Source organism: Ovis aries, chromosome 21 (genome assembly GCF_016772045.2).
Source record: "Ovis aries strain OAR_USU_Benz2616 breed Rambouillet chromosome 21, ARS-UI_Ramb_v3.0, whole genome shotgun sequence".
NCBI lineage: Eukaryota > Metazoa > Chordata > Mammalia > Artiodactyla > Bovidae > Ovis > Ovis aries.
In genome coordinates, this window is record NC_056074.1 from 30,032,479 (window position 1) to 30,056,230 (window position 23,752).

Here is a 23,752-nt window from a genome sequence, read left to right on the forward strand (position 1 = left end):
CCTCCCTCTGTCCTAACCACCTGCTAAGCCACCTCTCTGCCCAATCTCCTTCTTTGCTTGGGTCCCCTAATGGCTCTTCCCAGGTGGAGCTAGTGGTAAAGAATATGTGTATAATGCAGGAGACACAGGCTCAATCCCTGGGTCAGGAAGATTCCCTGGAGTATGAAACGGCAACTCACTCCAGTATTCTTGCCTGGGAAATCCCACGGGCAGTGGCCCTGGCAGGCTACAGTCTAAGGGGTGGCAGAGTCAGTCATGACTGAGCTCCAGTGGCTCTTCTATCCAATTCTTTAAAAAGGAAATAAACTTGTATTATTTTAAAAATGAATTTAAATTTATCTTGAAATAGAGATTCACTGTTCTCTGTTGTAAGATGATGGCATGTTCTTATCTGTAAGGATGTTATTTACTCCTTATTCTTTTTTTTTTCTTATAAGAATTTCCATAAGATTTGATTCTGATACTTTTCTATTGCTATTTTTTATGTGAGGTTAGTTTCTCTGAATTTTTAGAAAGAGGCAGAGTTGAGAGAGGCCCATCTAACTTCCAAAAGCATTAACAAACATGATAGCTTGCTTTCTGAGATTTCTGGTCTCTTTTCCTCCACCCCAACTTTGGGCCTTTTCTTCCATTGTCTTTTTCATCCCTGTCCTGTGAAATCTGATTTCACTCTTGGGACTTTCTCCTTAGTTGAGGTTCTGTTCTGGAAGTTAGTCTTTTTTTTTTTTTTTTTTTTTAATGGTACAGCCACTTTTTTTTTTTTTTTTAAAGCACTCTTATTTATTTATTTGGCCTCACTATGAGACATACGGGATCCTGGTTCCCAGATCAGGGATTGAACCCATGCTCCTGCACTGGGAACTCAGAGTCCTAACCACTGGACCACTAGGGAAGTCCCTGGGAGGGAGTCTTGGAAGTCAGTTTTGAGACTTACAGAGGCTAGGCTCTCTAGACCTTTGCACGTTCACCTTGGACTCCTTGCACTCACCTATTACCCATGTAAATGGTACTACAACGCTGTTAAAACTGTTCAGCGTCAGGTGCTGCTCTCAAGTTAGACCATCACAGATTTTAGGCAGTACTAGTTGCTCTTTTGGGGTTCATCTTTTGTCAGCTTCTCAGATACCCCATTGCTTCCATCTGCACTCGTGCCAATGCCCTACCAGCCTGTGCCATGGGTGGGTTGCCCTCACTGCTTGCATTTTGTAGTTCTTGGGGACACTTTATCACTTAGTTTCCCTGTGAAGTCGTGTCCAAGTCACACAATCCCATGGACCATAGCCAGCCAGGCTCCTCTGACCATGGGATTTTCTAGGCAAGGATATTGGAGTGGTTTCTTATTTCCTTCTCCAGGGATTTTGGCCCCTGGTTGACAACTACCGATCATACCTCCAGGCCCCCCTCCACCTCCACTCCTATCAGAAAAAATAAGCAGAAGCAGCCTGCCCTCACCTGGGCAGAATGAAGGAAGACCTTTACAGTCTTGTCTCAGAGCCTCGCCACATCTCCAGCTCTTTGACACGTAAAATCCAGAAGGATTTGACCGTCCTGCTCTCCTGTGGAACATCATGCTGGCCCTTGACATTGATGACATTTTTTTCTAGTTGAATCTGGAAGAAAGAATTAGGGAACACTCTGACAAGATGCATGCATGCTAGAAGGGAGCTCAGAAGTACTTGCTCCATCAGTGACAGTTCCAGGGCTGCTATGGTCTGGGGCTTAACAGCCACCGCTAAGTGAGGCACAGACTCCTGCACCTTGCATGCTCACTGCAAAGGAAAAGCACCCTGTTTGCAAGACTGTTTGGGTTGCGGGGCTTCGTATCTGACATTTGGCTGTGCTACTTTGACTCACACACTGGGTCCCCCATTAGGTCGCTGATTTTGAGTGGAGCCTGATACAAGAACCCTTGGCAGAGCTGCAGGCTTCATTTCAAACCGTCCCACCAGTTTCACTGTAAAATCCAGCGGACCTAAAATTATGGCATCCCTGGCAGACAGAGATGCAACCTCCACCCAGCTCCCACAGGAGACCCCAGGGGCAAAGCCGTGCTTGTTCTGTGAACAACTACACTGTATCTGCAAATACAGCCACCTCACAGCTGGGTCCTGGCAGAGACGAGATATCTGACAATGGGACACAAGATGAGTTTGTAACCTGAACTGTTTGACTAAACTACATTTGTCATACAACTAAATGCAACCACAGAGCAGAATGTCAGCATAGGATGGAACCAATATCTATGAGATCAGGCCTGAACATGTCCAGGAGGCACGTTTTCTGTTGCCGTGCAAGAAACTAAGTGGTTCGAAACAATGACTTGTTATTTCTCCTGATTCCGTGGGCTGGGGATTCAGGCAGAAACTGGCAGGGGATTGCGTGAGCTCCCTGCCGTGTCTCCATGCTGTGAGGTCATGACCGCGGTGGGGCCAGATCATCCAAAAGCATTTCATTCACAGGCCTGGCTCCTTGAGACCCCTCTGCATGGCCACACTCCTCCCAAGAATTTGGGATTCTCACAGGTCTGTGGTCTGTCGGGGGAGCTGGATTTCTTGCATAGTATGTGCTTTCCAAGGGACAAAAAGCGGAATCGCCAGTTCTCTGAAGAGCCAGGTCCAGAACCATCACTTCTGCTTTGTGTGTGTGTGTGTGTGGTAGTCGTTCAGTCGTGTCCAACTCTTTGCAACCCCATGGACTGTAGCCCTCCAGGCCTCTCTGTCCGTGGAATTCTCCGGACAAGAATACTGGAGCGGGTTGCCATTTCCGTCTTCCAGAAAGGATGCCTGATCTTCCCTATTTCAGGACATGATAGGGATTTGTGGTACTTCTGAGACAGCACTGAGGTCTGGGAGCCCCTGGAGTGGACAGGGGGACTAGTTAGCCAGAGAGGGCATTCCTTAAACGTCTGCATTGAAGTACAATAGAATGGCATCTCCTGAGGACCTCGGGTGCTGGTCTGGGCCCAGGTGATGCTCTGAGCCCACCGGCGCTTCTCTGAAGCCGGTCTTGGGCGATGGAGATTTTTCTGCCAATAGAGGGAGACGTGGCACCACGGCACAGACGCAGTTCTGCCTTTCATCCGGGAGGGGGCAGTGCCGGCCGCCGCCCGAGACACCGCGGGCTCCCGGACAATCCGCTGCTGACTCCTGGCAGAGTCCCTCCGAAAGCCGAGGCTATTGGGCCCTAAAGCCCCGCCGGGGGCGCCGGGCGCCGGGAAGGACGGCTAGGAGGTGAAAAACTTGTGAGAACTCCGAGAAAGCCCGTTGACAGTCTACCTTCTACAAGATTATCAACTCATTTTCCTTGCTCATGAAATTTCTGTTAACTTTCAACAGGTGATTGGGACTGTCTATATTTAGAGTAACCGAAGCTGCAGGACACATGAGATGCTTCGGCTTACCATCCGAGACCAACTTTGCTATTTCCTGACTTTAATATGTTTTCATATCAGCTTCCTTAGTATTCAGTACATCTCAGTTTTATAAAGTGCCGAGCATTATTAATGTGGAAGATGAAAAACAGATATTGTATAACTGTAATTATAACTCTTCCCACCCCCTTCCCTCCTGTTTGCAAAAATAAACTGGGGTTCTTGAAGAATCATTGTCCAGTGGGAGGTATAGTGAACTAGAACTCAAAAGACCTGGGTCTGGGTTGTTTGGTCGCTAAGTCCTGTCAGACTCTTTTGTGACCCCATGGATTACAGTCTGCCAGGCTCCTCTGTCCATGAGATTTTCCAGGCAAGAATACTGGAGTGGGTTTCCATTTCCTTCTCCAGGGATCTGAGCAGCCAAGGGATTGAACCCTTGTCTCCTGCATTGGCAGGGGATTCTTTACCACTGAAACCCCTGGGGAGCCTGAGGCTTTGAGATTAGGGTCTACAACATTCTTAGCTGTGGGTGAGGTCCTCAGGTAAAACACTGATTGCTCATACGTGAAACACAAATGATGAGATACGTCCCTTTTCATTCATAGGATTTTGTAAGCTTCTAATGAAATAAGCTATTTGGAAATTTTCTGTGAATGTAAGTGTTCTGCATATGTAAGATGTTTTAAAAGTACACAATATTTTTGAACTTAAATGAAACGCTTTTGAGGAAAAATGAGAAATGTTAACTGAAAAATAATTCAAACAATATGCAAAACTACAGAAAGGAAAGTAAGTCCCTCAAAATTTCACTATCAAGAAATTATCACTGTTAGTATTTGAACATGTTTTCAGACAACTCTGCATGTCCATATTTATGTATGTATGTAAACAGTGTTTCAAAAATTAAATTGTATTCCACATTCTCTTATTTAAATGCCTTTTCCTCCATTTAACATTGCATAATATCTAATATTTATTGATCTTTAGTAATGTGTCAAGCTTTGTCTAAACCTTATAAGTGAATCCTTATTTAATCTCACAGCAGTGGCATTGAGTGTCTACTTTTATTGTAAAGACGGGAAACTAAGGTTCAGAGAAGTGAAATAACATATTTTCCAATTTCCTGCCACTTTCAGGAGTCTTATAACTAACATATTTGCTTCTGCTTATGGCTTTTTCTACTTTTATTACTATATCTTCAGCATCCTGTTTATTGGTAATCACATCAAGAGAGCTACTTATTTAATATGTCAATTCTCATACCTGTGAATCTCTGGGGAAAGAGACTTAGGGGTTGAGAATTTTTTTTAAACAAGCTCTCCTTGAAAGTTATTATGTGTACAGTCATGTTTGAGAACCACAACCTTGGTTTAAATTCCTAGGTTGGGTTTGCTGGATCAGTTTTAAATCTGAGACATAATGCCAAACGGCCCTCCAGAAATGTCAACCAGTTTACATTCCCACAAACCGTGTGACTAATTTAAGCTCTTTTGCTTGGATCTCTTTTTCTACTCCACACTATTATCTTATAAATTGTTTCCTAGTTTGTCATCAGGACAGTAACCTACTTGTTGGCTATTTAGCGTGTGTGTGTGTGTGTGTGTGTGCGCTAAAGTTTCAATTTGAGGTTGAGCACTTGTTTTGAAATATGTTAATTATTTTGAAGTTCAGGAACCTTTATGCATATTCTGTTCAACGCTGCCTTCTCTTCCTGTCTCATCTCTCCAATACCTTGCATCATGCTGTTCTCTTTCTGGTCTCCAAGCCATTATCTTCAGGGCTGTAAAACGTATTTTTCTAAAATCCCACTGGATAAATGGAAGTATAAACTGCATAATTAGTACCTCCAGGTGGAAAACAGATTCTTGTTATTTCCACAAGAAGTCAACTACAATCTACCTTCTGCTCCCGTTTGATCTCCCTAGTTTATCCTATTCTTAACCCAGAATCCTTCTGCCAAATTCTCCAAAATGTCTTGATCTTACCAACCTGCAGTCTCCCCACCTCAGAACTAAAGTCCTCCCCCTTGGCTACGTGAACATCATTCCTTTATTGGATCCCAGAGTTTATGAAGCAAGATTCTCCTTGTACTAAAGTTCTAAATAAAACTCCTTTTCTCCTTTTCAAAAACTATCTTCTTCCTAACTAGGAAATTGGATTTCTTTGAATTTCTTCATCCTCAAAGTAAAGAGTTATTTTCTCTCCTAAAGAAGACAGACCTTTTATTTATTTTTTTTTTTACCCATTCATTAACTATTAACCTTTAACAATTAAGATAGAGACACTTCACGAGTTATACACAGACAGCCCCTAAGTGACCATGTACTGTGGAATATTCAGTAGGAGGGTGAGTCATCTCAGACTTAAAGTTTACATTATTCATTTATAACAGTAATTGTTTCTAATTGTCTGTATCTTATAAATAAACATTTAAATCTATACGCAGAGAATAAAGCCCTGTAAACTTAGACATAGGTAAGTTATCTGGATTTCATTTTGCCCAAAAGAATATAAAAATGTCTTCTTTTTCTAATGCATTTATGCAAGTGAGAGCTTTCATTCTGATACAGTTTTCTGAACCAAATTATTTTATAAACTGTTTCAAATCGGAAGATTTTTAGTCTGTGAATGAGAACATGAATGTGAAAGAAAGACGGGTTAGTACAAGCAGAATGTTGGGCTGAGGTCCTCACACTTTCTCTTCCCTTCTCTGAACATTTGTTTCTCCTTGGGGCTGTCTCTATGTGATCTAGAAAGGTAGTGATTTGAAATCACAAATATTCGTTGACAATTCCATATAGGAGGCCGAAAAAAATAAAAGGATTTCATTGCTTTGATGATTTTACAGAGAAGCATTCTATGAAGCAGTGATTCAAAGAAAAGGCTGTATTCTCATGTATGTGGTCGTTCAACTAATGTATCAGATTTCCTTTAAGTGAGGACATAGGCGGACAGGAATGCTAGTAAATTCCAGGGGAATAAACACTATTCGGTGATTTCTAATACTGCTGCTTTTATTTTTCAACATTTAACAAACACCAGTCTGGCTTAATTCTGGCATGACCCCAACCTTGGGAACATCGAATTCAAATGAACACAGAATCGTCTCAGAGACATGGCTAAGCCATCTTCATACCCATGACATTTTGAACTGAAGATCTGTCAGAACACCTCCCAAACATTAACAGATAAAAATCGCAACCTCCTTCAGGAACCAGTTTCAGAAGAGAAAATTAAAACCTTTTGAGCTGTATCCACTTACTGTCTACTCTGAGAAAACAACCCATTGTTCTGCTGTGCAAATGACTAATTTGACTAATTTTTTCCCCTGACTTGGCAGAATCTTTTATTGAACTGATTGAAATGACCAGATGTTTTGGCAGCTTATGTAGACATAATCTAAGAAACTCAGTAATTGACTTAAGTAAACGTATCAGGATGTGGACTGGCAATAGAATTGGGGATTCTCTGTTCTGTGATGACTTCAAATCCCTTTTTAAAAGGAAGGCTGCTTGTGTAATTGAAATGCGCAACAGAGATTGGCACCATCTCATTCATTTACTTTAGTAATTTATAGCCTATGTAGATCTGAGCATCTCTGTAACTTTCAGAAAAAATGCAAGGAAAAGCTTTAGCTTTAGAGAGCTATAAAAATTGTCTGTGAGGCTGTCTGCTCAAGTGAAATGAAATACTTCTCTGCATAAGAATCCCCAGATGAAAAGATTGAAGCAGAATTTCATTTGACTCAAATTATCTAGAAAATGATACAGTTGCTTGCCTTAAGCTTTTGAGTGTTTTTTTGAGAAAATATTTAATACTACAATTTTCCATGTTATTTTTTAATTCTCCATTTTGCTTTGAGCACACTTCTGTGTTATAATCTCTACTGATAATAAAAATATTCATCATAAATAACTCACTAAGGTCAACTTTCTCTTAAAAGCCTATAAACAAAAGAAAGATTTTAAATTGTGGTTTATTCCTTAGAAAAGGAAACAGTCTAATGAAAAAAAAAAAAAAAAAGGAAACAGTCTACATGTCTTTCTGTGTCTAAAAGCCTGCCACCCTAGGAAGAGCACAGGGGAGAAGGAAAACAAACGTCAAACTTTGGGCTGGACAGTTCACTTGGCCTCTGTTTCTTTTTTTTTTAAGCCTGTTTATTCCCTCTCCTCTAAGATTAAAGGTTCTTCTTGAATTTGTTTAGGAAACAAGGTTTTTGAATATCTCTTATTTTCCCCTTTTCCTGTTGTTTCCTACTCATTCATTCCTATATTTTAAAAAATGTATAGAACCTGGGCTCTGGCAAGTGTGCACACTCACCTCCTCTACACTTGGAACTAAGTGGGTGATTAGCACCTGTGTCCAGGAGTCCAAGCAAACTTCCTCTTCCTTACCAGCTTGGAGAGCAGAGGCCATTACGTTCTGATTGACACTCTGCACCCGGTGTTCTTGGTAAATATTGTTCTGTAAGAGCATAATAACAAACCCGCCAGCAAGTTAATCATTCGAGTGTTGTTTTCCCTTCATGTGGTCAGAGGCAGACTGGCTCCACAAGTCTTTCCCTGCACTGGCTGACACAGGAACCTTCCTGTCCTTGATAACAACAGCCCATGCCAACAACCAAACGACTGATCGCTCTCTTTGAAATCTGGCCTCTCTGGGTGGGTTGCTGGCCGGCCCTATATTAGGGCAGATTACTGAGAATTCACATGAAACCTAACTGAGGCCTGCTTGAGGCAGAGGAGAGAATAAAAATACATTATGAGATGATTTGGCTGAGCTGTCACTCAATGGGTGCAGGATCCTAGCACTGTTTTTTTGCAGAGAGAAAACAGCAATGATAAATGAGCCAGTCTCTTGTGAAGTGGTGGTTAGGATGATTGACACATACAGATGTGCTGAGTCTGGGCTGCAGGTGCCAGATGTTGAGTAGCACTCAGGGACGCTTGGTGGCCAGCGCCATTCCCCTCAGTTAATGATAGTCCCTTGCTCTTAGACCGGTTCCTCCCCTCTTCATTTCTTGGTTGATCCTAGGTTCTGAACATTGAACAAAAGCCCAAACCAGACGTATATGAAACTGCAGTGGCTCTGACTCTTTTTAAAATATGCAGTTGTATTTTGTGATGGTTTTTTAGCCTAATCCTTGTTGTTTATCTATTAAAAAAAATGTTTTTTTCTGGCTACTTCACAAGGCATGTGGGATCTTAGTTCCCTGACTAGGGATCTAACTTGCACTTCCCCTGCATTGGAAGCTTGGAGTCTTAACCACTGGACTGCCAGGAAAATCCTTTTGTGATTTTTTAAAATATATAAATATATATATATTAGTTCATTTATTTATTTTTGGTTGCATTGGGTCTTCACTGATACACAACAGCTTTAATCTAGTTGCAGTGAGTGGGGGCTACTCTTTACTGAGGTGAGCAGGCTGCTCATTGCAGTGGCTTCTCTTTTGCCAGCCACAAGCTGTAGGGTGCATGGGCTTCAGTAGTTGCAACTCCCAGGCTCTAGAGCACAGGTTCAATATTTATGGCACATGGACTTAGTTGCCCCAAGGCCTGTGGGATCTTCCCAGATCAGGGATCAAAACCACATCTCCTATATCAGCAGGAGAATTCTTTACCACTCACTGAGCTTCCAGGGAAGCCCTGTGATGGTTTTTGAAAGCAAATTGCTTCCTAGGTTCTGAACATTGAACAAAAAACCAACCAACTCCCCCCACACATGAAACAGCAGTGGCTCAGATGCTTTTTGAAAAATGCAGTTGTATGTGTGATGGTTTTTAAAGTGAATAGCTTATTTTATTGAACTCAGAGTAAAGGCAGTGGGAACACCGGCTTCTCATAAATTGGTACAGTGCATACAGTCCTCCATGGAACCCTCCAGCAAACCCGAGCTGGCTATCATCATCCCATGTTGTGAGTGAAGACCAGAGGTCAGGGAGATTACTAACTGATTGGGCTGTCAATGGAACACACATTTGCCTGACTCAAAAGTTCTTTCCATTTACCCCAGGCTCAGAGCACTGCTCTCTGACATATTGAAAATGATTCTCCTCTCTTGTGGCAGCTTCCTCATCAGTGAGGGATATCATTTACAAAAAAAGAACAAATCAAAACCAGTGGTGTCCCAAACATCAAAATCCATTTCTACAACATTATGAAAAACATAGGAGTGCTTAAATTTTATTTTCCTGGCTATATCCAATGGGATAATTGAGAAAAATAGGCAGAAACAAGACTATTTAGCCTGGATGGAAGGGAAGGTTGGGGGAGAATGGATAAACGTAAATGTATGACTGGGTCCCTTTGCTGTCCACCTAAAATTATAACAACATTGCTAGGTGGATATACTCCAATATAAAATAAAAAGTTAAAAAAAAAAAGAAAAAGAAGACTGTTTAATGTTAGGATAGAGCAATTTTAAAAAGGAAATAATCAACAAAACAAATGTTTTTTGAACTTTTTATTTTATACTGAAGTATAGCTGATTCACAATGTTGTGATTGTTTCAGGTGGACAGCATACGGACCCAGCCATACACATATGTGTATCCATTCTCCCCCAAACTTCCTTCCCATCCAGGCTCCCACATAACATTCAGCAGAGTTCCCTGTGCTATACAGTAGGTCCTCAAAACAAATATGTGTGTGTGTTTTAATTTTTAAATCCATATACCAAGCTCCTAAAAATTTGGAAACATTTGGATGATTCACTGCATTTTCACTTTTCACATAAATGTTAGGTGCCCTGTAGACACAGCAATCGTCTTTTTTTTTTTCCAGTTTAAAAACTTTTCCACCAGAAAGATGTTTCCAGAAAGAAGGACCTATTCAGACATTTCCAAGCCCATTTGTCAAGTGCACTGCATTTGTACCCTCTCTTAAAAAGATGCTTTACAGAGTATGAGAGCAGTTTTTGTAAATTAATATCATCATTAAAAATAAGCTGGCTTTCTTGTCTGCCTCCTTTGACTTCTTGTGCAAGACTGCTGGGCCGGGCTCTGCAGGCAGCAGTTTTGGCATGGCCCTGGAGCCCAGGGGAATATTAACTTACAAGGCTTTCCCTATTTTGCTTTTACATGTCTGAAACTATTTCAAAACTTAGCGACTGAAATACAAGTTATTAAACACACTTTACTGGAGTGTAAGGAGTGCTTTCGCTCCCCTCCTACTTGGAGAAAAGATGATGGGGAATGAATTCGTTTACTCAGAAGACTTATTTATGCACTGGCCACTTCTGTATCTACCTTGACACATTGCCCAAGGTTATAAAATGATAGTTACACAAAAAATGAAGCTGAGCTCATTTACCTAGGGTTAGCTCCTAGAGGCAATTAAAGTGCCACCCTAGGATTTTTAAATACCATTTTGTTTTATTAAATTTTCATCTATTCTAGTTGAGTAGAGACACTGGGTGTCAGATGAAATGGGAAAGAGCAGGTCTTTGGTTTCTAGTTGTCAAAACCTTAAACTTTACACAGGTGTCTTTGCCCCTTCTTTCTGGCTGGCCCTATCCCCAGGAATGAGACGCCAGATGGGGGAGGGGAGCTGAGCTCCTGAAGCCTCCTGGGGGTGTGCATTTTTATCCCCTTTCCTGCCTGTCTGAGCAAGAATGGCTGGGTACAGACGGGTCTGTTTCTCTCCGTGTGTGTTCCTCCCGGTAGAGGGGCAGACACTGCCGGGGCACCTCGTCACAGGAGGCTGGGAAGTGTCTGTGGGTCTCCAGCAGCTGGAAAAGGTTTGAGGCTCTTTGGCAGATGTTTGCTGTTCCAGCCACTTCATTAATGTTGGAAACTAAACCCTGGACTATTCCTGACCAAAGCCCCACTTTGTGATTGACAGCTGGGGTGTGCTTCCTTCTACGGAAGCCCTTTACAGTCTGAGATCAGGAGAAGGGGAGTGAAAAGAGAGAGATGAGAGCAAAATGGGAGCTGGGCTAAATGCCATTGCTGAAAAATCAAAACTACAAAGGAAGGAGAGATGGATTTAAGGAGAAAGACAAATTCAGTAGAACTAGTGAAGATTCTGAAGTCCCACCAAGTTCTCGAGTCTTACACACATTATACAATGATCCAAACTTTAATGCATTAATTTATTCATGACATGTACTGAGAACCTACATTGTGCCAGGTCCTATGCTGGTCTTGGTGATACAAGATGAATTGTTCAGTGGGTGACACTAACACAGAGAAGACAGTAATTAGGTAAAGAAACCCCTAAGATAGGAACACCAACCCCAGTCTTGAGAAGTGGGGGGTATTTTTCCAGAGGAGGTAACATATGAGATGGGCCCTGAATTACTTTTTCAGGCAGAGAACGAGGGAGGGAATGGGGTGCCTTGGGCATGCTCATTGAGGGCAAGAGCTGTAAAAAGGCATGGATCATGAAACGCCAACCTTGTGAAACAGATATTATGATGGTCACGTACAAATGAGAAAACAGGCTTGTCTTTGATTATAAGCGACACAGAGCTGGAGGCTCCAGACTCCAAAATCAGGCATCCCTCTCCACTCTACCTGGAGACTTGGGCTCTCAGACCCCTTCTGAGATTTCTTGCGTCTATAGTAGAAAATAGAAAAGACGGAAAGTCCAGGAATTATTACTTAATTTATTATGTAGCTATTTGAATACGCTGCAGATTTCCAATCGCAGGACCAGTTGCGGGAGAGTCTGAGCGAACGTTGTGCAGTGCTCGTGTGCACTCTGGGAGGAACGCGGGCTGGAGGGCGCGGCGGGCAGAGGCGAGACCGGTTCCCCCCAGAACCGGCGGCTGGGGCTTTGGCGAAGTCCAGTCCCGCGAGCCACCCGCAGCCGTCCGGGTGGCAGAGCGGCGATGCGGGGCACAGGAGCGCGGCTTCACATGCGTGTCTAAAGAGAGGGGGAGGGAGAGGACAAGAAGGGGCAAGGAAAGGAAGAGAGGAAAGAGAGAAAAAGAAATCAGGCTGGCAGATGGGGAGAAGGGGAAAAGCGGGAGTTCGATAGAGCAGAGGAGGCCCAAAGGGCTGGGAACAGGGGGGTGAGGAGAAATGGGCGCAAGCGAGGGAAAGGGACGGTGACGGTGGAAGGGCTAGGAAGAGCCGGCGAGGGGAGGACCGGGCAAGAGGTGGAGGAAAAGACGGACCAAAGGGCGCGCGCGTTCCGTGAAGGCCCGACAGAGGGTTCAAGCCGTTAACGCTCGATCCCTCGCCAGGGTCGCTAGGTGCGATGCAGAGGCCCACCCCCAACACGCCGCGCCCTCGGCTCCCACCAAACATTGTTTCTCGTCGCTGCAGACAGCGCGGCACTTTCCAGCAGGAAATTTAGCTCCGCACTCAACAACGTCCTGTGCTTCAACGCCGCACCCCTGGGACTGTCTGTCCCCAGTTCGTGGCGCAGCGTGCTCTGAAGGCGCCGGGTGGCGCTGCCCGGACTGAGCCCGAAGCATCCTTGGCCAGGCTCGGGGCAGAGGACAGGCCTTGGAACCCGCAACCACGGCTGGGGGCGCACCGGGGCCCAGCAGGGCGACCTCCAGGCCTTGTGGCGGGACGCGCGCCGTCACCCGGACGCATGGCCGCAGCTCCCGCGGGCCCTCGAGCTGTCTCTCCGAGGGGAGAAGAATGATGAGCATAAGGAGATACGAGAATAAACGAGAATCGTCCAGGGGAGGGGCGGAGGGGAGGCAGGGTGCACGCGAACACTTTGGGAATGAAGTTCCTCAAAGGCGCGAGGCGGGTCACGTCTAATGTAAGGCTACAATTCGGTTTATTACTACTTTTTTCTAAGTGCCTCGTTATTAGCTCTCCAGGCGTGGCTCTTCCCTTGGAGTCGAACCACTCGCCCAGGCGCGCGCGTTCACTTGCTTCGCGGCGACTCCGGCTCCAGGACAAGCAGCTCCGCGGGGAGCCCGCCGCGATCGAGACCGTGAGATGTCACCAACCACAAACTCGGTCTCGGCGAAGGCCATCCGCATCTATGATTCTTAATACCCCTTACGGCCCCGCGCAAACCCATTTCCAGACAAAATCGCGAGGAACTGGCAGCACCGACAGTTTCTGCCGAGCTCGGGCGCGCGGGGAGCATGCAGGCAGGACTGTCATTCCGGGTGCTTAGGCTGGGTGGGGTCCCCTCGCCCAACAATTTCAACTGAAAACAAAAGTTCGTCCAGCTACTAACTGGAGAAGACTCAGAAGTTAGGCACCCAGGAGGCAAAAGACAAAACGCTTCATGAACGCGTGTCCTCAAAGAGTCCCCGAACCCTGCGCGTCGCCAGGGACCTGGGGGAGGAACGCCGCGGTGCCCGAGTATTCGGCGCCAGGAGCCACCAACCGGTCGGCTGCCCGAGGACCGGCCACACCGGCAGTCACGCTCCGCTGGTCCTCCTGGAGACGAAAAAAGTTTTATAAACAGAGTTAAAGAATTAAAAACACGTTTTTACTGATTCCTCTCTCTCTTTTTTTTTAGTTTACTGGTGGGATAACGGACAGCGCTAGGGTCATTGATGGCTTGGGATCTCCGTGGAACCATTAAGTTCGCGATCCCAGCGCACACTCCGGGTGCTGGAGCGCGCGGGCTGGGCGTGGGCTGCGAGCCTAAGGAACACGAGGGGATGCCGTGGTCCTCGGGAAACGGCCTCCGGAAGTCCTGGTGGAGAGGGAAGAAGGCAACCAGATGCTGGGGGTCGCCGATTCTGGGGTCCGCAGTCTCGGGAGCCACGGCGAGGTCTCCACTTCTTTCTAGTAACAGATCAGGACGTGCCGGCCGGCTGGGTGCTGGCGATCGGAGCGGGACCGGGAGCGCATCATGCCCAGAGCGTCGGGCTCGGCGCGGGCAGCGGCCAGCTGAGGCCTGGCCGGCAGGCGGGGGCGGCGCGCGCTCCCCTCACCGCGCGCACACATGGGCGCGCACACTGCACACACACCTGGAGCTCGTCCCGGGAGGGGGGCGGGGAGGAGAGCCAAAGCAAGTGTCTTAAAATAGGCAGGCAGAAGAGCGCTAGACGCTGAGAGGCGGGAGGAGGCGATCGCGAGCGGCAGGCACTAGGCGCGCAGGTCCGCGCCGGGTTGTACAGGCGGGCTGGGCGGGGTGGGCGCCGACGCCCCTCGGCGGCCAGCCCTCGGCGCAGCTCCGCACCCGGCCCCGCAGGAAGCGCGCGCTGATTGACAGCTGCGATGTCCCCAAAAGGCTCCGCGAAGATGCTGATCCGCGGGTGGGTCTAGACGCGCGGCCGGCGCGCCCGGTGCCGCCTCCCCTCCGCACGCCTCCTGAGCCCCGCCGCCTCCCGGCCGCGGAGGAGCCGGGCCGAGGCCCCCGCCGGCACGCCAGCCCCACGGCCCCGGCTGGCGGGAGCTCGCCCGGGCTCACCATGCACTGCCACGCGGAGCTGAGGCTGAGCTCGCCCGGCCAACTCAAAGCAGCCAGGCGGCGCTACAAGACTTTCATGATCGACGAGATCCTCTCCAAGGAGACCTGCGATTACTTTGAGAAACTTTCCCTCTACTCCGTGTGCCCGTCGCTGGTCGTGCGACCCAAGCCCCTGCATTCCTGTACCGGTAAGACGGCCCGCGGGGGCGCAGTGGGGTGCGGCAGCTTTGGCACCGGGGTGGGGCGCTTGACCACCTCTGTTCTCGCACCCGAGGGCGAGAGGAAGGAACCCGCGAATTCTGGGCCCCTGCAAGGGAACTAGGATTCTCCGCGGCTAGCATGGCAGAGGCCTCTGCAACTTGGGGAAAGGCCCCGCAAGGTGTCGATGGCCAGTTTGGAAACGCAGTCACGGCAGCGCGCCCGCAAGAAACTGCGGCTCCGCAGCGCCTTGGGATCCGCCGGCAGGAGAACCTTCCTTCTTCCCAGCGCCGCTGTGGTTTTCCGGCAGAAAAGGCTTGTTTTCGGGCACAAAAGTCACCCCCTGACCTGGTTCAGCGCCTATATCATTGTTTCTCACCTGAGTTAACTCGTCCAACCCCCTGCTGTCTCCAGTGAGAATTTTACATGTAAATCAGTAGTACCCTGAGGCTCCCAGAAAAATCGTGAGTCCGCTGAAGTTTACTTTAAAGGCTCGCCTTCTGAGGAAGTAGTACTGGGAAGTGTGGCGTTGTGCGGCAAGCACAACCCCCTGAGTTCTAATCGAGTGAGAAACAATGCTCACAATAAAAACGGTCCTCAGGTCTGGTTTCCTTTCTCCATAAGAGCTAAGACCCTTGGGAAAGATAAAGAGCACTTAATAAATATATTTTAAAAGTCGTAGGTTTATGTAGAAAATAAATCCAAAGGTATTAAAAAAAAACTTTACATTAAGAGCAGCTCCAAGTTTCATAGTGCCCTGGTATTATAATTATAAAATCATTATAATTTGGATTTAGACTATCCAAACGTGGGTGTAGCAAAAAAAAATTTTTTTTAATCAAAAAAACCTGTTGACTGTGCTTCAACTGAAGGTAAAAAGTTTAGTATTTCCAAACTGAAAGACCCTTTGAAGATATGTTTGTTGCATGGGTGATATGAAATAAATGAATTTAATTGTACTAACACTGAAAAAGTAAAGGGAAGTGTTAGCAATGGTTTTCAAAGACGATTTTGTAATCTTGGGCCAACTGCTGATACACAATGCTTGGAATACTACATTTTCTGTTGGCTCCACTGACAGGCTCTTTAGGGAAATCAGTAAATAAATGTATGAATAGATACAGTAGTTCTTTCACAACCAAGTTGTTGCTACATGTGTTTGGTAATAAATGAATATTCTATTCAGTTACTCCTTTGTAAAATATAATTTGTCTGTAAGGTGAAGTTAGATCTGATAGCCCAGAGCAAGACTTGAAATACTGAATTTCAAAAGCCAAGAAATTTACGAAACAAGAAATGAAGAAGAAATTTTAGAAACAAGACAGATATGGTTGATGTTGATGTTTTTACTTTTGTGTGTCTGCTGTGCGTTAGCCCTGGGATGACTCGTCCACATAGATCTTGAAGAGAGGAGGTAGGCTGAACCTTGTATTGAGTATGAAGAATTATTTCCTGAAAAAACTCAAATCCCTTAAAGGAAAAAGAGAGGATCTGTTTTAATCATAAATCTCCATGAACCCTGCAAAGACATTGCATACCTGGGGGGCCCTAGGACAAAGCAGAACAACTTTTCCTAAGCACCTTGGCATAGGCTGATGCCTGCAAACTTTTTAGTGACTTTGTACGGTGCGTTGACTTGAAGGCAGCTTTTCCTGGCTTTTAGCAGTCACAGAGTTGGATCATAGAAGAAATCATGCCAGAAAAAGAGTAATAAATAGCCTCCAAAAACAATGATCCAGTCATCAGTCAAAGCTGAGTAAGTTCTATGTTTTATTGAATCTTGTGCGGGACATAAATCAGAGGAAAATACAATGATTCATATGTACGTTTGTGAGTGTTAAGAGTGAATTGCACATATTTCACAAACTAAACGTTTTGCTCAGTCTTGTACTGTTGAAGTTCTTTGATGGTTTGTTGGGAAGCATGGTTGTTGGCACTGACATTCTTTCCCTATCATTCCCGCACTTGATTTCTTTAGGTTGTTCTTTTGAAAAGTGTGTTATGATTTTGCTTTAGTTGAGATTTAAAATACAGAAACTGGGATTGGCCAGTGGAATTAAACCCAAGAAAACTGGCTACAATAGTCCATCCTTTCAGATCATAAGCTTTCAGTGGGTTTACGATTACAGTTAAAGCCTTACATGTATTAGATCATGGGAATACCATTAACGACTTCTCAAAGGCTTTGCAAATACCACGCTTTGAAGGTTTTGCTTTTAACAGTAATATTCAGGTTCACAAATCTTACATTGGATGAACTTAGTTTTTTTTTAACTTAATTTTTATTAATTGAAAAAAACAGCAATAAGTTGCTGGCATCCGTAAGGAGACTATATATACATATATATGTATATATAGGATAGAAATAAATACCTTAGCACTTTTGGTGGAACCAATGAATAAAATATTCAAATCAAGTGAAAGGCATAATTGGAATTAAAGTTACTGAACTGTCTCATCCTTTGGTTTTGCTGTTTTAAGGTTAAATAACTAAGAGAAGTGAACTTTGTCAGATAAAATAATGAAAACTAAGATAGTAAAGTGACCACCCTCCACAATAAGTACATAAATTGTAGAGAAAAAGCTATAGTGTTTTAGAAGCCTCTACATAATTGAGCAATCTGTGTTGTTTAGATTTAGCAATCCAAATGTCAATTTATGATAGCGATCTCCTCAGGCAGAAGAGCATGTATTCAAGTAAACTGAGAAATGGAAACATTTTTCATCAGGCAGATAATCGCTTGACAGTAATTTATTATTAGATACTCTAACCTTGATGGAATACTCATCTTCAAAAAAAAACTATTTGTTTGAACAGGTCTTTTCTTATTAAAATATAGTAATTTTAGTTTTAGGATGCAATCTCTAAATGGATTTAAGTTTCCTAATAGATCTCTTACATCATATAATAGATATTGAGTGAAGCAATCCTTTTCTTAAAGCCAAACTAAAGGAACATTTGTCATTAAATTTAAAATGAAATAACTTAAAGAGAGGCTCCATTTGAAAAAAAAATTGTTATTCCAAGCATTGATGAATGTGGAACATGTTTAGAATTGAGTTTATAACATGTTGTTCATATTTTAAAATCTGATAACAGTGATCTTTATTCGGAGGGGAACGATATTGCCGTTTAGAAGCCAGTGATGATCTCTCATAAATATTAGAATGTTGACAGTGATTGAAGTGAAATACGACTTGCAGTGTATGATATCATATTTAACTCTTTGGTGCATTGTTTTATTTTTCTGGTTGTGATGACTGTTTCTTGGTGGGAGAGTCGCTTGAACTGGCTTCTCAGGACAGAATATTGCAGAGGTATCGTCACAGTTCCTTTGGAAGAATCTCTCTTTCAGTTTGATCTTTAGAAATGGGCAGGGTTTCTCAATTTGAGGAGTGTTTGGAAAAAATGAGTAATTTGAATCACAAAAATGAGTTGTTACGATTTACCCTATGAGGTTTCATATGAGGATACTGAGAAACCAATGCACTGTGCATGATTACATATAGCATTATAATTATTGATACTTATAACCTAGAATTGCCCTAGGTCTTCGACATGCACATTTAGGGGGAGCTGACTGTGATATTTGAACATTTTACAACCCGTGACCACTACATGATTTTCAGTGATCTTACTGAAACCTATAGTTTAATTCCTTTTCTCTTCTCTGGGTTCTGTTGACTGTCTCCGGGACCTCCAGTGGCCAGTATTGTAGAGCTGACTGGTGAGTTTTAGAGCTGGAAGGAAACATACCAATCATAGACCAAGCTTCCCAAGTAGACATACTTTTATTTTTTGCAAAGTCCCCAAACTCCCCTCCCATCCAGGCTGCCACAGTATGGAGAAGAGTTTCATGTAATGTATGGCTGAGACCCTTCACTTCACCTGAAGCTATCACAACATTGTCTGTTAATTGACTATACCCAGTACAAAATTAAAAGTTAAAAAAAAAGTGCTGTGGTCACATCAGTGACATATGACAGCTTAGATGTACTTTCAGCCCACACTGTACACTGCTGCCTTTCATATTAGGGTACTCAGAACTCAGGAAGATTTTTCCAACTCAGTTACACACCCGGGATAAATCCGCACAGTCACACCCAGGAGACAGTCAGCCAGTCAATTAAAAGGGGCATGTGGGAAAGGGTGTTTATCATAGGAGGTGGCTTTGAGAACATTTTATTCTTTGGTGGGTCTAAGAGAAACAAGTTCTTTTGGGTGGTGTCCTCAGGTTCAATTTTTATCATAAAGATTGAGTGTCATCCTGGTTAAGAATGAAATGAGGTGTGGACATGTGTGATGACTTCTTTGGGAGTTAGGGAGCTGGCTGCTGCTTCATGAGTTGGCTCCAGTGAGCCCCCAGATTGTAGCTCAGTTTTTTAAAATTAGAGCCCAAAACCCATTGGATCTTGGGAGCCTGGCTCCTGGGCCCTGAAATGTTGATGGAGAAATATAAACTCTGGGTTTGGAAAATGGTCTTTATCAACAGGCATTTGTATTTCTGCCAGAGGCAAATGGGCTTTTATTAGCAATTACTCATCTCTGTCTTTCCTGTTCCCATTCTCAGGGTAAATAAACTGAGGAATGCATGGGGTAGAGGACTCAGGGTCAGAATATATTTGGAGTGGAGCTCTTTTGGGATACTGAGCTCTTTTGGGATCCTCAGCTGTCGTCTCTTTCCTCCTTAAATTTTATAACACCTCTGCAAAATAGAGAGGCTAAGGGGATTCCTTTGGAGTCAGTTTTAAGGAGTTTATTAGCAGTTTCTTCTCTGGTTCTGCTTTTTCTAATAGGAAATGGGAAAGTGATTCCAAATTTAGCAAGTTAAAAATGCCTTTCCAAAAATCTATAATCTTCAGTATCATTTAACTCAGTAATTTAATTCAACAAATATTTACACTTGGTTAGTGACGGCAGTCTCATTATTTTTAAGTTTATTTAAAGTCTTGACTAACAGTGGGGATATTTTAAACCTTTCTCTGAAGTACCTGTAGAGCCACTGCCTAGTTTTCTTTGTGGTCCTCTGAAGTCTGTTTGGGCAATTTAGAGTTGTGGACATTAAGGACATAGCAACCCACTCCAGTATTCTTGCCTGGAGAATCTCGTGGACAGGGGAGCCTGGCAGGGTTGCAGAGAGTCGGAGACGACTGAACTTCATGACTGAAGCGACTGAGCACGCACGCATAACAATTAAATCCTTTTGCTTACCATCTGGAATTTTCTCTTTGAAGTCTACCTGAAGGATATTATCAGCACCTAAATTGTCATATTAACCTCCTTAAATGCAACTCAACTGACACTGTATATATAATAAATCTTTTATGAAACCAGTTTCCTACAGTGTCAGTTGTACCTCTGGGTTGAAAATAGAATTTGTGATCCCAGCATAGCCCGTATACAGTTGCTAGTTTTAACATACCTTGGAAATCTAAATGAAAAGACTGTTACATTTTTACATCCAAGAAATCTATGTGAAAAGTAGTAACGATGGTAAGACTTTGTTGAGATTGTAAAGAGAGATGAAAATGAGCAAAGAGACGGAATAGGGAAAAAGAAAAAGAGTAGGTTTCTTTGAAACTCTTGAAGCCACTTGATTCCACCTTATATGTAGCACAGCGCCCTTCAGGGTGACTGTAGGGGTGACACAAAGGTGGCTTCTAAGATTCTTCTGTCCCTGAGTGGAGAGGAAATGACCAACGTTGATTTTACTTAGACACCTCCCTGGGGACCCCTCAGGGAAGAGCCTGGCGCCAGTGCCCTGCCTGACATTTAGGCCTCACGGTGCAGGACTGAGCCTGTGTGAACTCAGAGCATTTTTAGGTGCTGTTTGCACTTTGTTTTGAGGTCAGAAGGAAGAGGATCAGGGGTGGAAGTTAGGCAGGGCACGGACCAGAAGTGCCCTGCTTTCTGGGGACTTTGGTGTTGGAGCCTACATCATCTCTATCTATCCAGAGTGAAGATACTTTGGGTCCCTTGGGGACACCATTGCTGACCTCCTAGCTGGAATATGATTAGAGGCCGTGGGGCTTTGGTTAGATGGATAGATAGAGGTCTCATTCTGCGTTCTCTTGGGGAGTGTCAGTGTCCATTCTGATTTTGAGACGGTGGCGTTTTTCTCATGGACCCCCGGCTCTGCTAGCTTCACCCCCTTCTAACCCAGAACTTGCCAAAACCAACAGGTGCTCTCTGGCCTGTTGCGAATCACTGGGCTGCAGGTCTTTTGGGAACAGTATGACAAAGAGGAGGAAGGAGAGAAAGAAAAATAGAGAACCTTCGGGTATAGACTTCCCATGTGAGGCAAAGGCCCTCCGTCCCACCCGGCATGCCTGCCTCCATTTCAGCTGCTGTGATGTTGGAATGGTTGTTTCTCCTTCCATAACACAGACAACTGGATTAGAACTGGCCTTAGGATTGATCAAGAATGGGGTTCAGACCAGGACCATGCACCAACTTAGTGATATTAATAAAATCAGAAATACTCTTGTCCAGGAGGAGAGCTGTTTGTTTTTCACCAGAAATGCCTTGCAAACCCTCAGAATTTAATTTATTTTTATTGCAGTTTAATAACAGTTAGAAAAAGAAATGTCTTGTTAAAATGAATGCTCTAAATAAAAACAAAGTTAATTTTCCATTACAGTGTCTAATTACTTATCATCACCAGGGCATTTTTATATGGCAATTTAACTTCTTGGAAGCGGAAACTTGGCACACATTTAAGGAAGAAAGCAGTACACCCAGATAGATATCAGAAGAGGGTCTAATTATATTTGGGCTGGAGTTGACGCTTACACATGATTGCTCTGCAGAAAGCAGGAGGAGGGTCACTGAGGAAAGTCTCTGGTTTCTTGAGTGCTGGTGGAAACTGAATCTGGAGGGAGAGATGAGGTGCCAGTCACCTGTTGAAGCTGATGTCAGGACATCTTGATCAGCCTGGAGGTCAGCTGTAAACGCTCCCGACTCCCCTGGCAGAGTTCATGAGGATGAACGTGGCTTTTCTCCAAGGAGAAGCCAAGATGCAGCTGAGTAGAAGCCAACCTGGGAGGCTCTTGGCACAAAATTAAATATGTTAAGAGTCTGAGCAGAGAGGCTTACGTGATTCCTTTTTATTACATCTCTCTAGCTCACCACCATGCCCTTAGAAACATGTGCTTCTGGATAGTAGGGATACATAAGTATTTTCACAGAGTGCTTGCTACCGAGGCAATGTCAGTGTACTTTTGGTCACTATTGAAAAAAACACTTCTGTGTTTGATAAGTGATAGGATGATTGTCTTTTTGCTATTCTTCTGTGAGGGACATGCAGAGGTCTTGGGCTTGGTGGCATCTCATGAAGTCAAGGCTGTGCTTCCATCCCAGGAACACCAACAGGTCTCTAGCACTGACTTAACTGCCAGTTTCTACCATCTCCTAACCCCCTCCCTTTTCATGCAGGTACTTGAAATTCAGGGTCATGGTTCTTTTGCAGACAAGATCACAGTCGCTTGTAGGTTGGAGGATGTGTCACTTTGATGTTTCGTTTAAGCTGTCTGGGAGAATCAGCACTGCACACGTTCCTCATAGAGACTTGTAAACAACAGAATCCTATTATGTTCTTGTATCTAGGGGAAGTCGGAGTAAGAGATGCTCGGAGTCCCCTTCCTGAGTCCTACAGCGTTTATCCCAAAGGAGCTGTGAACTGGGGAGGAAGGCTACAAATGCATACTCTAAACCTCATTCTTCATCTTCATCACAATAATGGCAATAGTGACTTGTTTCGAGGCTCTATGTGTAACAGGCACTGGACTCAGTGCTTTTTTATCTGCTTCCGATTATTCCTAAGAGATGTTATCTCTACTTTTCTAATGGGAAGCTGAGAAATTAAGTAACTTTCCCAAAGTCACAGAATATATAAACATCTCTTCCAGACCAATTAAGAAAAAAACATGCAAGTAGGACTTCCCTGGTGGCGCAGTGGATAAGAATCTGCCTACCAATGCTGGGGACTGGGTTCGATCCCTGGTCTGGGAAGATCCCACATGCCAGGGAACAACTAAGCCCATGTGCCATGACTACTGAAGCCCGTGCTCCGCAACAAGAGGAGCCGCTGCAGTGAGAAGCCCTTGCACAGCTAGAGAGTAGCCCCTGCTCGCTGCGGCTAGAGAAAAGCCCACGAAAAGTCACAAAGACCCAGCTCAGCCCAGAATAAATGTAAAAAGACAGCTTGAAAAATGGAAAAAATGCAAGTAGAAAAATTGGCAGTTCATAGAAATGAAGATCTATGTCCAGTGAACATGAAAAGGACTTTCCTGGTAATCAAGAAAACACAAAGGAAAACGAGGTACCGTTTCATACCCATCGGGCAGGCAAGCATGAAAGAGTCTGATGCTATTGCTTGATGACAAGGGTGCGGAACAATAGGCACTCTCATCCCCTGATGGTGGGAGTGTCGTTTGGTACAACTACTTTGGAAGCCATGTGGCCGGACCTGAAACTGCACATACACACAGAAGCCCTCGATCCGGCACTTCCACCTGTGTTCACACCCTGAGAAATCACTGCGTGTGGGCAACGGGACAGTGGGAGAGGAATGTTCATGTCTCTGTTGTTTATGCTAATGAAAAGTCTCAAACAGTCTAACTGCCTTCAGAGGAAAAAATCGTATGTATTATATTCATGCAGTTAAATTCATGCAATAAGAAAATGAGTGTGTGTGTGTGTGTGTGTGTGTGTGTGTGTGTGTGTGTGTGTGTGTGTGTGAGTTCGCGCATGCTCAGTTGTGTCCAACTCTTTGCGACCCCCTGGACTGTGGCCCACCAGGCTCCTCTGTCCATGGAATTTTCCAGGCAAGAATACTGGAGTG

General features: G+C 44.5%; 1 protein-coding gene and 1 long non-coding RNA gene across 2 annotated transcripts in view; one reads left to right on the plus strand and one right to left on the minus strand.

The window, feature by feature from the left end:
- Window positions 1–11,442: 11,442 nt before the first annotated feature.
- On the minus strand, window positions 11,443–14,464 carry LOC121817480 (uncharacterized). Its single transcript, XR_006057413.2, has 2 exons — window positions 12,619–14,464; window positions 11,443–12,239 (listed from the first exon to the last, which is right to left on the minus strand). It is a non-coding gene; the product is annotated as an uncharacterized LOC121817480 (long non-coding RNA).
- Window positions 14,349–23,752, plus strand: part of BARX2 (BARX homeobox 2) — a 78,165-nt gene continuing 68,761 nt past the window's right edge. Inside the window, exon 1 of the mRNA XM_004019540.5 lies at window positions 14,349–14,899. Within this exon, the coding sequence (XP_004019589.3) occupies window positions 14,713–14,899 (187 nt within the window). The 5' untranslated portion in view covers window positions 14,349–14,712. The remainder of the gene's footprint in view (window positions 14,900–23,752) is intronic.